Consider the following 17,204-nt stretch of genomic DNA (forward strand, 5'->3'; position numbering starts at 1 on the left):
CTCTTGGCATTCTCTTGATGAGCTTCAAGAGGTAGTCCCCTGAAATGGTCTTCCAACAGTCTTGAAGGAGTTCCCAGAGATGCTTAGCACTTGTTGGCCCTTTTGCCTTCAGTCTGCGGTCCAGCTCACCCCAAACCATCTCGATTGGGTTCAGGTCCGGTGACTGTGGAGGCCAGGTCATCTGGCGCAGCACCCCATCACTCTCCTTCATGGTCAAATAGCCCTTACTTTCAAAGTTTTCCCAATTTTTCGGCTGACTGACTGACCTTCATTTCTTAACCGCCTCACGTCCGCCCATAGACTATAAACGTCCTATGGGTGGACGTCTATTTCTGACAGCACGTTTTAGAACGTCCTGTCAGAAATAGCAGCTGCACGCTAATCGTGCAGCTGCTGATCGGGTTGCCCGCTGTCAGTGACAGCAGGGCAACCCTAAGACAAGGCAGGGACAGTTCCCAGGTGTCCCTGCCTTCACGATCGCTGCAGACACAGCGCTCACCGAGCGCTGTGTCTGCAGAGAAGGAAGCGCACAGCGCTTCCTGTTCCGGCCCGGCGGTCATGTGACCGCCGTGACCGGAGTGTGCAGGAGCTGTGTGAGGTCTCTCAGAGACCTCGATCAGCCCTGCTGTGAGGCTCTACAGCGCAGGATTGCTGCTGTACAGCCTCTATAGGGGTGCATTTCTTCTGTAACTGGGGCTACTATGTCAGCCCCAGTTACAGGAGAAATCAACAGTGAAAAAAAAAAGAAAAAGTGAAGTAAATGTCCACCAGAGGTCTTGTATGACCTTATGGGGGACGAAAAGTGTAAAAAAAATAAAGGGTTGAAAAAATAAAATAAAATAAAGTTTCACATGTAAAAAAAAAAAAGTTCCCAAGTAAGGAATAAAAAAAAAAAATAGACATATTAGGTATCGCCGCGTCCGTAAAAACCAGCTCTATAAAAATATAACATGACCTAACCCCTCGGGTGAACACCGTAAAAAAAAAAAAACGGTGTCAAAACAAGCAATTTTTGTCACCTTGCATCACAAAAGGTGCAACACCAAGTGATCAAAAATGCGTATGTCCCACAAAATAGTACCAATAAAACAGTCACCTCATCCTGCAAAAAATGAGCCCCTACATAAGAAAATCTCTCAAAAAATAAAAAAACTATAGCTCTCAGAACATGGACACATTAAAACATAATTTTTTTGTTTCAAAAATGCTATTATTGTGTAAAACTTTAATAAATGAGAAAAAGTATACATATTAGGTATCGCCACGTCCGTAACAATCTGCTCTATAAAAATGTCACTTGACTGAACCCCTCAGGTGAACACCGTAAAAATAAATAAATAGAAACTGTGCTAAAACAACCAATTTTTTGGTCACCTTGCCCCATAAAGTGTTATAATGAATGATCAAAAAATCATATGTACCCAAAAATAGTACTAATAAAACTGGCACCTTGTCCCCTAGTTTCCAAAATGGGGTCACTTCTTGGGAGTTTCTACTGTAAGGGTGCATCAGGGGGCTTCAAATGGGACATGGCATCTAAAAACCATGTGGAGTTCCTTTTCTTCTGCGCCCTGCCGTGTGCCCATACAGCAGTTTATGACCACATGTGGGGTGTTTCTGTAAACCGCAGAATCTGGGTAATAAATATTGAGTTTTGTTTGGCTGTTAACCATCGATGTGTTAAAGAAAAAAATTGATTAAAATGGAAAATCTGCCCAAAAAGTGAAATTTAAAAATTTGATCTCCATTTTCCTTTAATTCTTGTGGAACGCCTAAAGGGTTAACAAAGTTTGTAAAAATCGGTTTTGAATACCTTGAGGGGTGTAGTTTCTACAATGGGGTCATTTATGGGGGTATCCACTATGTAGGCCCCACAAAGTGACTTCAGACCTGAACTGGTCCTTATAAAGTGGATTTTGGCAATTTTCTTAAAAATTTGAAGAATTCCTTCTAAACTTCTAAGCCTTCTAACGTCCTAAAAAAATAAAATGACATTTCCAAAATGATGCCAACATAAAGTAGACATATGGGGAATGTTAAATAATAAATATTTTATGAGGTATCACTTTCTGTTTTAAAAGCAGAGAAATTGAAATTTAGAAAATTGCGAATTTTTCAAATTTTTTGGTAAATTTGGGATTTTTTCATAAATAAAGGTGAAATATTTTGACTCAAATTTATGACTATCATGAAGTACAATGTGTCACGAGAAAACAATCTCTGAATGACTTGGATAAATAAAGGCGTTCCAAAGTTATTACCACATAAAGTGAGATATGTCAGTTTTGCAAAATTTGGCCTGGTCAGGAAGGGGGCAAAGGGCCCAGATGGGAAGTGGTTAAAGTAATGATGGCCACTCGTTTTTCTTTACTAAGCTGCTTTTTTCTTGCCATAATACAAATTCTAACAGTCTATTCAGTAGGACTATCAGCTGTGTATCCACCTGACTTCTCCTCAACGCAACTGATGGTCCCAACCCCATTTATAAGGCAAGAAATCCCACTTATTAAACCTGATAAGGCACACCTGTGAAGTGAAAACCATTTCAGGGGACTACCTCTTGAAGCTCATCAAGAGAATGCCAAGAGTGTGCAAAGCAGTAATCAAAGCAAAAGGTGGCTACTTTGAAGAACCTAGAATATGACATATTTTCAGTTGTTTCACACTTGTTTGTTATGTATATAATTCCACATGTGTTAATTCATAGTTTTGATGCCTTCATAGTCCTGAAAATAAGGAATACTCTTTGAATGAGAAGGTGTGTCCAAACTTTTGGTCTGTACCGTACACAAGTGTGTGTTCCCGTATTGCGGATGGCCAAAAGCTTGTCCGCAATATACAGGCACTGGCCATGCACTCCGTATCACGGATGCAGACCCATTGACTTGAATGGGTCTGCAATCCTCAAGCACTACGAAGTGATTCCATGGGATTTTGTTCCGTGCCTCCGCTCCGCCCAAAAAATTCACATGTCCTATTTTTGTGGTCCGTCTTTTGCAGATTGTGGACCCATTCAAGTCATTGGGTCTGCATCCACAAACCCTTGTGTGCATGAGTCCTTAGGCAAATTATACCATTTTAAGTGTAATTTGATGAAAATCCTGAGCACCTATTATATTATTGGTGGGGATATAATGGTAGGATTTTTCCCCCCAGTAAAACCTTTAAGGCTTCATGAATATGACAGCATGGAGAATACCATGTACCACCCTGTACTAGGGTTGCACCGGGTATTGAATTATTGATACCCAATTGATAACCCCTCAGGTTAACTGCCGCTGATCGAAGCGCCCTGTCATAGAGGTCGGGTGCCGGCTATGTGATTCTGCCGCCGCACCTGCCTCCTGTATTTGTATTAAAAGGTTACTTATCTTCATTGCTGGTGCAGTGCGCCCTCAAACCCCCCCCCCAGTATTAAAGTCATTGGTGGCAGTGGCCACAGGGTCCCCTCCCCTCCAGTCATTGGTGCAGTGGCAGTTGTGATCGGATTTGGTGACTTTCTCCCTGCAGCTCACGCTCAGAAAGCACAGTGCTGCTGTCTGAGAGTGAGGTATTAGAATGCTACCTTCCATATTGCTGTCCATCGCCGATTTTCTCACACAAACACTTCTATTCAATATGTTAATTAGCTTCTGAAGGTGCCCAGAGGCGGCGTTCATGCGGCCGTTGCCTAGGCCCCTCGTCGCTCTTCATACGAAACCCCTCCCCTTTCACCCCTCTGGCCCGCCATAGGTTCTTCTGATTACGTCCTCTTAGTGAGCAATGTGCTTCTGCCCATAATGGGGAATGAAGTGCGCATGCGCGGCGAATCTGTTGAACGGCACTGGTGCTGGATTTCGCACTAAGAGGAGGACGTAATCAGAAGAACCAAGGGTGGGCCAGAGGGGTGAAAGGGGAGGGGTTTCGTATGCAAAGAGCCGAGGGGCCTGGGCAACGGCCGCATGAACGCCGCCCCTGGGCACCTTCAGAAGCTAATTAACATATTGAATAAAAGTGTTTATGTGAGAAAACCGGCGATGGACAGCAATATGGAAGGTAGCACTCTAATATGGGGAATGTAATGGAGATTCTGATGTTAGTGTTTTATAATGGTGATTTTAGGTGAAAGACTCTTTAAAAGGAACCGGTCACTGGGATTTTGTGTATAGAGCTGAGGACATGGGTTGCTAGATGGCCGCTAGCACATCCGCAATACCCAGTGCGGCCCCCCTCCCTCCCCAGTATTAAAAGCATTGGTGGCCAGTGCCCCCCCCCCCCCCCCTCCCTCCCCAGTATTAAAAGCATTGGTGGCAATGGCCACAGGCTAACAACCCCTATCATTGGTGGCAGCGGAGCGGCATTTCCGATCGGAGTCCCAGTTTAATCGCTGGGGCTCCGATCGGTTACCATGGCAGCCGGCGCTCCTCCTACTGGTAAGTGACAGGTCTGTGCAGCGCATCGCACAGACCTGTCACTTACCAGTAGGAGGAGCTTTGGCCGGCCACAGAAAGCGCATGTAAGTATAAGCTAAGTAACCATGGCAGCCAGGACTGCAGTAGCGTCCTGGCTGCCATGGTAACCGATCGGAGCCCCATCGATTAAACTGCGACACCTGAGGGGTTAATTGTGCGGATCACAGCCCCCTGTAAGAGATCGGGTGCTGCCAGGCAGCAGGGGGCAGTTATGTACACAGTTAGTATATTCTAACTTGAAGCGTCCCCATCACCATGGGAACGCCCCTGTGTTAGAATATACTGTCGGATCTGAGTTTTCACGATCGTGAAAACTCAGATCTGAAAAAGCTGTTATGCAGACGGATCCGCACTGAACGGATACCATCGTTTGCATTTATAGGTGCGGATCCGTCTGTGCAGATACCAGACGGATCCGCACCTTGCACAGGTGTGAAAGTAGCCTAACGAGACTGGGTACTGTGGAGGTCACTAATAAAGGGGTGGCTGCTGTGGAGGTCACTGTTAAAGGGATGGGGTACTGTAGATACTGTCTGTATCTTTTAACGATACACACATTAAATGAAATAGATTAAATATACCTGTGCAAAGCTGGGTCCTTCTGCTAGTTATTAAATAAAAAGTTTAAAAAAGCAAACTCCAAAATATTACAAATCACCCCCTTTCCCAATTTTACATATGTTTATTTATTGTTTATATATTTTATATTACATATCGCCATGCCCGAAAAAGTACAAACCATTAAAATATAAAAAAATATCTCCTATGCGGTGAACGCCGTAACAGAAAAAAAAATGAATAAATGCGATTCAACCCTTTTTTTTTTTTTGTCTTGCTCCCCAAAAATAGGATCGGGCTGTTCGATTATGGGCCGGACATTCCATAAAATGTGGAATACACGTTTGTTTGTTTTTTGGTGTTTTTATTTTTTTCGCATGGAATAGAGTATGGCAATACTTTTTTTTTATGGTATCTGAATCGAATCAAAATTTTGGTATCGTGACAACCCTACCCTGTACTCATGTGCACCCTGCGACTATTGCCCTGCGACTAATGCTTTGCTTGATGCTATTATTTTTCTTTATGGTGTTTATCATGTTCCATGATATACGTTTTTTACCATTACCCTATGAATATAGAAGAAAAGAATTCATGCAGGTGTACGTCAGGACCATAACCAGTTCTCAGATGATATGCATCTGTGTGCATGCCTCTGATTATCAGCCTCCAGCTACAAGGGAAAAGTCGTGTCTGTCCGAGTCCTATACAGCATGTCATGGTTATTTTATGGCGTATAGAAGCACGTTCACTACATGCAAAAATCTGTAGGTGCAGAAACTACCATAGGATGCCATTATTACAGCTCTGCAGTAATCACATAATATGGTCGCGAGGTCTTGCCTTTCCTGCCACGTGTTTGGCCTCATGTACACGACCGTTGTTGTGTTCCGTTGTTCCGTGATCAGTTTCCGTTTTTATTTCCGTGTGTCTTCCTTTATTTTTGGAGGATCACCAGACATGAAGTAAAGTAATAAAAAGTCTAAGTCAAGTTTGCCATGCAAATGATAGGAAAAAAACAGACACGGACGACAATCTTGTGTGCCTCCGCGTTTTTTCACGGTCCCATTGACTTGAATGGGTGCGCGAACCGTTTTCCGTGAAAAAAATTTTTTTGACGGACTGGAACCACGGATCACGGACGCGGATGACAAACGGTGCATTAGCCGAGTTTTCAACGGACCCATTGAAAGTCAATGGGTCCGCAGAAAATCACGGAAAACGGAACAACGGACACGGAATAAAACGGTCGTGTGCATGAGGCCTTTAGCCGAGGTATTTGCAGGAGCAGACGTATAATTGTTCATGTTCATTGTCAGCTTATGTCTGCATATAAATATTATACAGCATGCTATATTGACACAATATTAAAGGGGTTATCCCATAATCCATGTAAAAAATGACAAACAGACATAATCTAGTTCATGACAACCTCTTTCTGACAAATTTAGAACCAGCCCTGCACCTCACATGGATCCAGAGATCTCCCATTCATTGCTCTGCTAGATTTATATCAAGCTGGCAGCTCGGGAGGTGTGCACTTTCTCAGGGGGCACATCCTTTCTGCTGTGGCTGGTGGCAGCTGAAGGATGGAACTGAGCACGTGCGGCCATCTCAGTGAGCAGGACAGAGAAATTAGAAAATGAACAAACAGCAGGTGGCGCTATATGGAAAGATGTCTTTGTATAACTCAGTAGCTATAATACATTTTTAATTAAATGCAATATTAAAAGTGTTCAGATCCAGGTGCTGGTTTGAAAACTGTAGAAATATTTTTATGGGACAACCCCTTTAACTAACCAGATAATACACAGACATTAGACCTGCATGGACGGTCACTGGTTACCTTCTTATCTGATGGATAAGGAAGCATTGAAGTACAATGTTCTGCAGCAGATGTGATTATACTAATGCACTGTGGAAGAAATATCATCATCTTTTTATATTAATAACTCTGACATTTGATTGATCCCGGGATTTGTCTTCTTTTCTCGTTCCAGTGTCTTTCTGCTTTGCTGACACTTGTCTGCTATACAGAACTTTTCTACACCGTGTGGAACATGACGCATGGTATTGCTGAGCCTCCGGTTCTCCTCATTAGCCCGCTTATAGTAGGAGCTGCCATGGTAAAGGGAAAACACGGTTTAATGTGTAATCTACACTGATTTATGTTAAGTCATCTTCACTCCTAACTTCAATTAAGAGCGGTGTTATATGCGACAAATGCTTTCAAAGGTGTTTTCCAGGAATTCAGTATTGGTGGCTTGTCCTCTGGATAGGTTATCGGTATCTAAGCGCTGGAGGTCCGCCGATCAGCTGTTTGAGGCCTCTTAGGCAAGTGGCGTTGTGTTCCGCAGTCACATGGCCTATTTGCACCTCTGTCTCATTCAAGTGAATAGACCTGAGCTGCAGTACCAAACACAGCCACTGTACGATGTATAAGAGAATTCTGGTCAGGCGCAAAATCACTGGTAGAGACTGTCTTAATGATCAGATACAGGTCTTCTTTATTAAAAGGTAGCACATGTACATAAAAACGTGTTTCGGTGATCCAGAAGTCCCCTTCATCAGGTTATTTTGAGCCATTTATGACTCAAAATAACCTGATGAAGGGGACTTCTGGATCCCTGAAACGCGTTGTTTTTATGTACATGCACTACCTTCAAATAAAGAAGAATTGTATCTGATGATTAAGACAGTCTCTACCAGTGATTTTGCGCCTGACCAGAATTCTCTCTTCTACAAATATCCTAATTAATTAATGTATAATCCTAATAATGTATAATGTGATTTGTCTAACTTATGAGGCGGGATGAGAGAAACTAAGTTAAATACCTTCACTACAACTGTATGCTATGGAAATGTAACCGTTCTGTAAAACTCTAGTTATCGTTATCCGGCCATCAATTTGTTTTTTCACTCATGATGGTGAAGCTAATTTTCCTTCCCAACTCTAATCAGTCAATCGGAATAACTCCCTGGATCAAAGACCCCTCTCTAGTAGCTATAGCCTGTAATATTATTACACTCCAGAAATACATCCAGGCCCCTCCTGAACTCTTTTAGTGAACTCACCATCACCACCTCCTCATGCAGAGAGTTCCATAGTCTCACTGCTCTTACCGTAAAGAATCCTCTTCTATGTTTATGTACAAACCTTCTTTCCTCCAGACGCAGAGGATGTCCCCTCGTCACAGTCACAGTCCTGGGGATAAATAGATGATGGGAGAGATCTCTGTACTGCCCCCTGATATATTTAAGTGATTTACACCTTGTGGCACACTACTGAAGGTGCTGGAAGTAGGGTTCTCACCACGTTGTAATACAAATAGAAATAACTTCAGCACCGAAAGGAGATGTTGCAAATTTAAGTTGTTTTATTCACAGGCGGCTGTACATGTCAGTGACATTCGGCCTTACGGCCTTCTTCAGACTAATGCCGCTAATATAGTCAGTAGGAGATGAAGGAAGGTGCCTGCACCATGAGTGCACCTTCCTTTATACAGTCAGGTCCATAAATATTGGGACATCGACACAATTCTAACATTTTTGGCTCTATACACCACCACAATGGATTTGAAATGAAACGAACAAGATGTGCTTTAACTGCAGACTGTCAGCTTTAATTTGAGGGTATTTACATCCAAATCAGGTGAACGGTGTAGGAATTACAACATTTTCCATATGTGCCTCCCACTTGTTAAGGGACCAAAAGTAATGGGACAATTGGCTTCTCAGCTGTTCCATGGCCAGGTGTGTGTTATTCCCTCATTATCCCAATTACAATGAGCAGATAAAAGGTCCAGAGTTCATTTCAAGTGTGCTATTTGCATTTGGAACCTGTTGCTGTCAACCCTCAAGATGAGATCCAAAGAGCTGTCACTATCAGTTAAGCAAGCCATCATTAGGCTGAAAAAAACAAAACAAACCCATCAGAGAGATAGCAAAAACATTAGGCCTGGCCAAAACAACTGTTTGGAACATTCTTAAAAAGAAGGAACGCATCGGTGAGCTCAGCAACACCAAAAGACCCGAAGACCACGGAAAACAACTGTGGTGGATGACCGAAGAATTCTTTCCCTGGTGAAGAAAACACCCTTCACAACAGTTGGCCAGATCAAGAACAGTCACCAGGAGGTAGGTGTATGTGTGTCAAAGTCAACAATCAAGAGAAGACTTCACCAGAGTGAATACAGAGGGTTCACCACAAGATGTAAACCATTGGTGAGCCTCAAAAACAGGAAGGCCAGATTAGAGTTTGCCAAACGACATCTAAAAAAGCCTTCACAGTTCTGGAACAACATCCTATGGACAGATGAGACCAAGATCAACTTGTACCAGAGTGATGGGAAGAGAAGAGTATGGAAAAGGAACTGCTCATGATCCTAAGCATACCACCTCATCAGTGAAGCATGGTGGTGGTAGTGTCATGGCGTGGGCATGTATGGCTGCCAATGGAACTGGTTCTCTTGTATTTATTGATGATGTGACTGCTGACAAAAGCAGCAGGATGAATTCTGAAGTGTTTTGGGCAATATTATCTGCTCATATTCAGCCAAATGCTTCAGAACTCATTGGACGGCGCTTCACAGTGCAGATGGACAATGACCCAAAGCATACTGCAAAAGCAACCAAAGAGTTTTTTTAAGGGAAAGAAGTGGAATGTTATGCAATGGCCAAGTCAATCACCTGACCTGAATCCGATCGAGCATGCATTTCACTTGCTGAAGGGAAAATGCCCCAAGAACAAGCAGGAACTGAAGACAGTTGCAGTAGAGGCCTGGCAGAGCATCACCAGGGATGAAACCCAGCGTCTGGTGATGTCTATGTGTTCCAGACTTCAGTCTGTAATTGACTGCAAAGGATTTGCAACCAAGTATTAAAATGTGAAAGTTTGATTTATGATTATTATTCTGTCCCATTACTTTTGGTCCCTTAACAAGTGGGAGGCACATATGGAAACTGTTGTAATTCCTGCACCGTTCACCTGATTTGGATGTAAATACCCTCAAATTAAAGCTGACAGTCTGCAGTTAAAGCATCGTTAGTTTACTTTCAAATCCATTGTGGTGGTGTATAGAGCCAAAAATGTTAGAATTGTGTCGATGTCCCAATATTTATGGACCTGACTGTATACTACTGACTATATTGGTGCCATAAGTCTGAAGAAGGCCAAAATGTCACTGACATGTACAGCCGCTTGCGAATAAAATATGACTTCGATTTGTAACCTCTACTTTTAGAGCTGAAGTTATTTCCCTGATATATTTATTCATGGTTATTAGATCTCCCTTCTTTTTTTCTAAAGTGAATAACCCTAATGTTCTGTACTGTAGTTCCCTTATTCCAGTCAATAATTTTAGTTGCCCTCCTCTGAACCCTCTCCAGCTCTGCTATGTCTGCCTTGTTCACAGGGGCCCAAAACTGTACACAGTACTCCATGTGTGGTCTGAATAGTTATTTGTAAAGTGACAGGACTATGTTTTCTGAATTGAAGAACTGAAAATAAATAATTTCCCTTTTCTTTCTAGATTCTAGCCACATGTCTCATCCAATATGAGAGGTTACAAGGAGTCCGCTCCTCCGCTCTCCTGCTGATATTCTGGATGTTTGCTGTAATATGTGCTGTCTTCCAGCTGAGAACCAAAATCACAGTAGCCCTTTCCCAGGTATGGATAAATACTAGGTCACTGAGTAGACCAGAGATAGTCCCAGGCAAAATATTTCTGTGGAAAGATTCCAATGAGAATGAGGCTACAAGCATGCTGGGAGTTGTAGTAGTAGGAAGCAGAGGAAAGACCGTCGGACATGGTAAAAACATGAGAATCACGGCTTTTCTGTTTCTCTCTTTTTGAGTTTATGGGCTCATTGTTTTGGATCAATAGTTCTGTGAAAAGCAAAAGTTCTAAAGTTTTTGTATCAGTTGACGACTATAAAGAAAAAACACATAAACTGATGTCAGATATTCTAACCCTTTTGTTCTCCATCTTTCTGTTTCTAAGGAAGCAGAGATTAACTGGCTGCGCTACACACTGTTCATGTTGTACTTCTTACTGGTGCTGTTCCAGTGCATTCTGTCTTTCTTCAATGATCAACCTCCAATGTTCACCAGTGTAAAAAATGACATGGTACGTTGTTTTATTTTTTTCTCATAATAATAATGCAGGACAAGTCTGTCAATATGCTGATGTGCCTATAGACATTGATGGCCAAACAAATGTCACAAGGGTGTGCGCTTTTGGCATATGTTTGACCAGTGTTTGCGGTGATTTTCAATAGAAATGTATATTCTGTGGCGTACGTTTTTGTAATGGCAGTCAGCGACCGACCTGTGCAGCTGTAAAGGAGTGCAAACTGCAAAGAAAAAGGGGGTCAGTCAGCACATCCCAATGCGCACGGGCACGTTGCTATGGCTGAAAACAACACTGTAAAACAAAACCTGCAATGCAACAGCTCTCTGCAAACCAAATAAAGTACAAAAATGCATAATAATTGCTAGTGCTATACTTATAAATTAGAGATGCTTGGCAAATACATTTTGTACAAAATTATTTGAGCCATCTCTAATTTATTAGTATAGCACTAGCTATTATTATTGTTTTGTTTTACTGTAAAGGAGTGCAGTTGCAGACGTCTGGTCACTTGTTTGGTGAGAACATCTTAAATACTTTGCAATGTTATGAAATCTTATAGTTATGGAAGCAACCAAGACGGTATACATTGGCAGCTTCATTTTATTTGCCAGGAGCGTATGTTCTGAATCACAATGTTTTCCTAACAAGAACACTTCTAATAATACAACAATGATAAGAAATAAAAGTACAATATTTTGTTTGCATTGTGACTTACATTGCTATTCTTTCCCTGTCCCAGAACCCGTGCCCTGTGTCAAGTGCTTCTTTTCTTTCCCAAGTTACTTTCAACTGGTTTACAGAGTAAGTGACTTCATATGAGTGACATTGTAGAGGCTTGTATAGGTTTGATAGATTGTGTGTGTATATGTATATATATATATATATATATATATATTATTTTTTATTTTTTTTCTCTGAAAAAGTATTCAAACCCCTTGAGCTTTTCCACTTTTTTTCACCAACAAACTTTAGTGTATTTTATTGGGATTTTATGCGATAGGCCAACATGAAGTAGCACGTATGTGTGAAGTGAAAAGAAAATGACACAAATATGATACATGTTTAATAAAAAAATCTGGAAAGTGTGGCCTGCATTTGTATTCTGCCCCCATCTCGAGGCTGACATTTCTGCTCGTTCTATTTTGTAAAATAGCTCAAGCTCAGTCAGATTGGATGAAGAGCATCTGTGAACAGCAATTGCCACAAATTTTGAATGGGATTTAGGTCTGGACTGTGACTGGGCCATTCTAACACATGAATTTGCTTTGATTTAAACCATTTCATTATAGCTCTGGCTGTATGTTTATGGTTGTTGTCCTGCTGGAAGGTGAACCTCCGCCCCAGTCTTGCTTGTGGCAAACTGCACACGAGACTTCTTATGGCTTGTTTTAAAAAAGGCCAGATTTGTGGAGAACACAATTTATAGTTGTCTCCCACCTAAGCTTTGGATCTCTGCAGCTCCTCCAGAGTGACCCTGGACCTCTAGGCTGTTTCTCTAATTAGTGTTCTCCTGGGCTGTCTGTTTAGGTGGACAGCCATGTCTTAGTAGGTTTGCAGTTGTGCCATACTCCTTCTATTTTTGGATGATGGATTGAACAGTGCTCCGGGAGATGTTTAGAGCTTGGGATTTTATTTTATTTTTTTATAACCTAACCCTGCTTTACGCTTCTCCACATCTTTCTCTCGGACCTGTCTCAGGTGTTCCTTGGCTTTTATGATACTGTTTAATCATTAATGTTCTCTAGCAAACTTCTGACGCCTTCACAGAACAGCTGTAGTTGTTTTTATATATATATATATATATATATATATATATATATATATATATATATAGGGTTGAGCGATATACCGGTATCACGATATACCGCGGTATTAAAAAAACGGCGATATGGCGATATCGCCGTTTCGTAAATACCGCAGTATTTCGTGACGTCATAGAAGCGGTCATGGGCGCTGACCGCTTCTAAATCTGCGGCCGCCCGCCCCAGCATGAACCGATACGGGACATTTGCAGAGTACTTGTACTCGTGCAAATGCCCCCGATACCTGCTGGCCGCTTGCGGCGGCTCTCTCAGCAGTTCGGCCAGCGTGGGGGAGGGAAGGAATTCTGTGACTCGCATTTCCTGCACCCGACCTCTGAGAGGACGCTGTGATCCACGCAATTAACCCCTCAGGTGATCACAGCGTCCTCTCAGAGGTCGGGTGCCGGGAATGTGGGCAGTGCCCCCCTCCTCCCTCCCTCCCTCCCCAGTATTAATCATTGGAGGCCACAGGGTCGTCCGCCCATCATTGGTGGCAGTTTTCAGTTCCGATCGGAGTCCCAGCAGTGTAATGCTGGGGCTCCGATCAGTTACCATGGTAGCCAGGACGCTACTGGAGCCCTGGCTGCCATGGTATGTTAGTGAGCAGCATTATACTCACGTGCGTCGTGGCCGCCGGGCGCTCCTTCTTCTCATAGGTCTGTGCGGCGCATTGCTAATATTATAAGCCTTAGCAATGCGCCGCACAGACAGAAGAAGGAGCGCCCGGCGGCCACGACGCACGTGAGTGTAATGCTGCTCACTAACATACCATGGCAGCCAGAGCCTTAGTAGCGTCCTGGCTACCATGGTAACCGATCGGAGCCCCAGCATTACACTGCTGGGACTCCGATCGGAACTGCAAACTGCCACCAATGATGGGCGGACGACCCTGTGGCCTCCAATGATTAATACTGGGGAGGGAGAGAGGAGGGGGGGCCCACTGCCACTAATGATGGGGGGACGACCCTGTGGCCTCCAATGATTAATACTGGGGAAGGAGGGGGGGGGCCCGGGCCCACTGCCACCAATGATGGGGGGACGACCCTGTGGCCTCCAATGATTAATTCTGGGGAGGGAGGGAGGAGGGGGGGCCGACTGCCACCGATGATGGGGGGGAAGACCCTGTGGCTTCCAATGATTAATACTGGGGAAGGAGGGGGGGCCCACTGCCACCAATGATGGGGGGGTGACCCTGTCGCCTCCAATGATTAATACTGGGGAGGGGGGGGGGCCCACTGCCACCAATGATGGGAGGGGGACCCTGTGGCCACCGCCACCAATGATTAATACTAGGGGGGGGGGGGGGTTACCAGAGGGGGCTGATAAGAGGGAGAGGCTGGGAGGCACATGAGGGGCTGATCAGAGGCTGGGGAACTGCCCCCGTCTGCCCCCATACAGTGTAACGTCTCCTTGTGGCTGCCCCCATACAGTGTAACGTCTCCTTGTGGCTGCCCAGCTTCCCCCATACAGTGAAACGTCTCCTTGTGGCTGCCCCCATACAGTATAACGTCTCCTTGTGGCTGCCCGGCTGCCCCCATACAGTGTAACGTCTCCTTGTGCCCCCCCCCATACAGTGTAACGTCTCCTTGTGGCTACCCCATACAGTATAATGTCTCCTTGTGGCCCCAAGTGTTTTTTTCTTCTAAATGGGCATTTATCGCGATATATACATCGTTATAAATAAATTTCTTAATCTCGTTATCGTGGGAATATTTTTGATATCGTGTTATATATGTTCCAGGATCACTCAAACGCAACAATCGATTTCAAAGAAACTTGGTATACACATCCCTTGCTACCTGGAAAGAAATCTTGTGGGGGTCTCAGTTCTCTAGGACGTATCGTTCCTGAGATATTCCCAAAAAATGATCTACATTAGCCAATACAAGACTGCAAGTCTTTTTCTTCATATCCCAACTGTCATACACACGGTCACATGTTCCTTATCAGCCAATAGAAGCTCGCAGGCCCTTAGTCTCCACACACAGTTTTACTCCAGGTTTCCATAACAACCCAGCCATTTTTCTTCACTGATGTAGGTCAGCTTTAGGCTAGGGCTACACGACGACATGTGTCGCGTGACAATGAGTCGCACGACACGTAGGGCACAACTACACTGCTACATGTGTCGCGCGACATTTATGTCGCACGGCAACTTTTATAATGATAGTCTATGGTGTTGCACTGTGACATGCTGCCACTGCAACGGGACAGTCGCAGAAAAATCCATCTTGGATGGATTTTTTGCAACTGTTGTGTCGCAGTGCGACGCCATAGCCTATCATTATAAAAATTGTTGAAACAAAATGTGTGACACATGTTGTTGTGTAGCGCTAGCATTAAAGGGGCAGGCCGCTGTGGAGGTCACTATTAATGGGGCGACTGGTGTGGAGGTCACTGTTAAGGCAGGGGGGTACTGTGGAGGTCACTGTTAAGGGGGCGGGCCCCTGAGGAGGTCACGGTCAAGGGAGTTGGGTGCTGTGAAACTCGCTGTTAAAGGGGATAGGCTGCTGTGGAGGTCCCATTTTAAAGTGGCTGGGCACTATGGGGGGTCATTGTTAAGGGGTGGGGGACTGTGGAATTCACTGTTAAAGGGGCGGGTGCTGTAGAGGTCATTGTTATGGGGGATACTGTCAATATCTTTTAACACACACATTAAATTAAATATACCCATGCGAAGCCGGGTCCTTCTGCTAGTACTGAGAATAAAATACACACATATGGATTCTATTTACTAATTGACTTCTGAAGTACAGGGGGCTGAATACAAATGTACGTCACACTTTCCAGATTTTTTTTTTAAACCAGGTCTCATTTTATTTTCACGTCACACATACTTGCTACTTTGTGTTGGTCTATCACCTAAAATCCCAATAAAATACATTTAAGTTTGTGGGAGTAACATGAGAAAATGTGGAAAAGTTAAAGGGGCGTGAATACTATTTCAAGACCCTGTATACATTTTATTTGTGTGAAAAGACAAAGCTACCATGCCCTAAATAGCCACTACTAAGTAGATGGCGTGCAGTTAAAGCAATGAAGTGGCTACAGCACTTGCCCTTGTGCCGCGGCCCCTTCATGTAGTTAATGTTTGCCGAGAAGTGTTCCCACCGATCTGATATTGATTGCCTAGCCTGATGATAGGCCATTAATATTGTGACTTTGAAAAACGCTTTTATAGAGGATCTGTCAGTTTGTGTTCATGTTTAGTAAGTAATTTTATTCCTCATAATATAACCGTTCCGGAGCATCTTTTCATATACTGTATCCAGGAGTGGGCTCCGCTTCTGGGGCTCCTAGAAAAGTTATGTCTGGTCTCCTCCTAAAATCAGGACAACCAGCAAGAAATGACTGTTCCCAGCAGTGTTTCTCTGCCCGTTCACAACTGTATGTTTCATAGGACTCAGATACAGTTGAAATGGTGAGAATTGAAATGGAACCCCCACCCTGTGCCAAATTCTCAATCCAACCCCTCCCCTCCCCCCAGCCCTACTGCTGAAGGCATATTTGACATTACACGCAGCACTGCATACGTCTTGCATGCAGGGACGTCTTCTCTGCTGTAGGTGTTCTTTCCTCTTCTTCTTCTCCTTTCGGACCAGACCGCTGTGACTAATTATTTCAGCCACTGCTCTGTATTATAATGTACTCAGCAGTTCCCCCTGTATTATGTCCCCCAGCAGTGCCCTCTGCTTTATTATAATGCCAATGCATTTTTATATTGCCTCCAGTAATGCCCTCAAAAGTGTCCCCTGCCTTATTATAATGTCTCACAGCAGTGCCCCCTGCATTATTATAGTGCCTGCCAGGAAAGAGCAGAAAAAAACTAGTGCTCCATGCCGCCTATCCTGTTGGCCTGAGTTGCCGGTGTCCCAACCCAAGCTGCGCGATGACTCTGTCCCAGCTCAGGTGGACATGACAACGTCATCGTGCCGCTTTAGTCCTGATGCAGGAAGTCGAGGCAAGTGGTCAGGAGCACTTTCCTCTGTTATTCCTGCAAGAAAATGATGTAACTCTTTCCAAGAAGCCCTGCCACGATCAGCCTGTGTAGGGACAAAACCCCTTTTACAAGGAAAATGGTCATGCCCGGTTGTCAATTCTTCCTAAAGAAAAGATTGTTAGTTCACGGGCAATATAAGGATTTACTGAAATAAACACGTCTGGAGTGGTGACAGGTTCTCTTTACTATGGCATTTAAGTAAATGTATGTATATAATAACCAAGGCAGATCCTGTATGACTATGCTGGTTATTAATAGT

General features: G+C 43.8%; 1 protein-coding gene across 1 annotated transcript in view; it reads left to right on the forward strand.

The window, feature by feature from the left end:
* Positions 1-17,204, forward strand: part of LOC121007528 (multidrug resistance-associated protein 1-like) — a 150,252-nt gene that overhangs the window by 23,959 nt on the left and 109,089 nt on the right. The window contains exons 4-7 of the mRNA XM_040439516.1: positions 7,010-7,135; positions 10,541-10,678; positions 11,012-11,137; positions 11,883-11,944. Of these exons, the coding sequence (XP_040295450.1) occupies positions 7,010-7,135; positions 10,541-10,678; positions 11,012-11,137; positions 11,883-11,944 (452 nt within the window). The remainder of the gene's footprint in view (positions 1-7,009; positions 7,136-10,540; positions 10,679-11,011; positions 11,138-11,882; positions 11,945-17,204) is intronic.

The sequence above is a fragment of the Bufo bufo genome, chromosome 7 (genome assembly GCF_905171765.1).
Source record: "Bufo bufo chromosome 7, aBufBuf1.1, whole genome shotgun sequence".
NCBI lineage: Eukaryota > Metazoa > Chordata > Amphibia > Anura > Bufonidae > Bufo > Bufo bufo.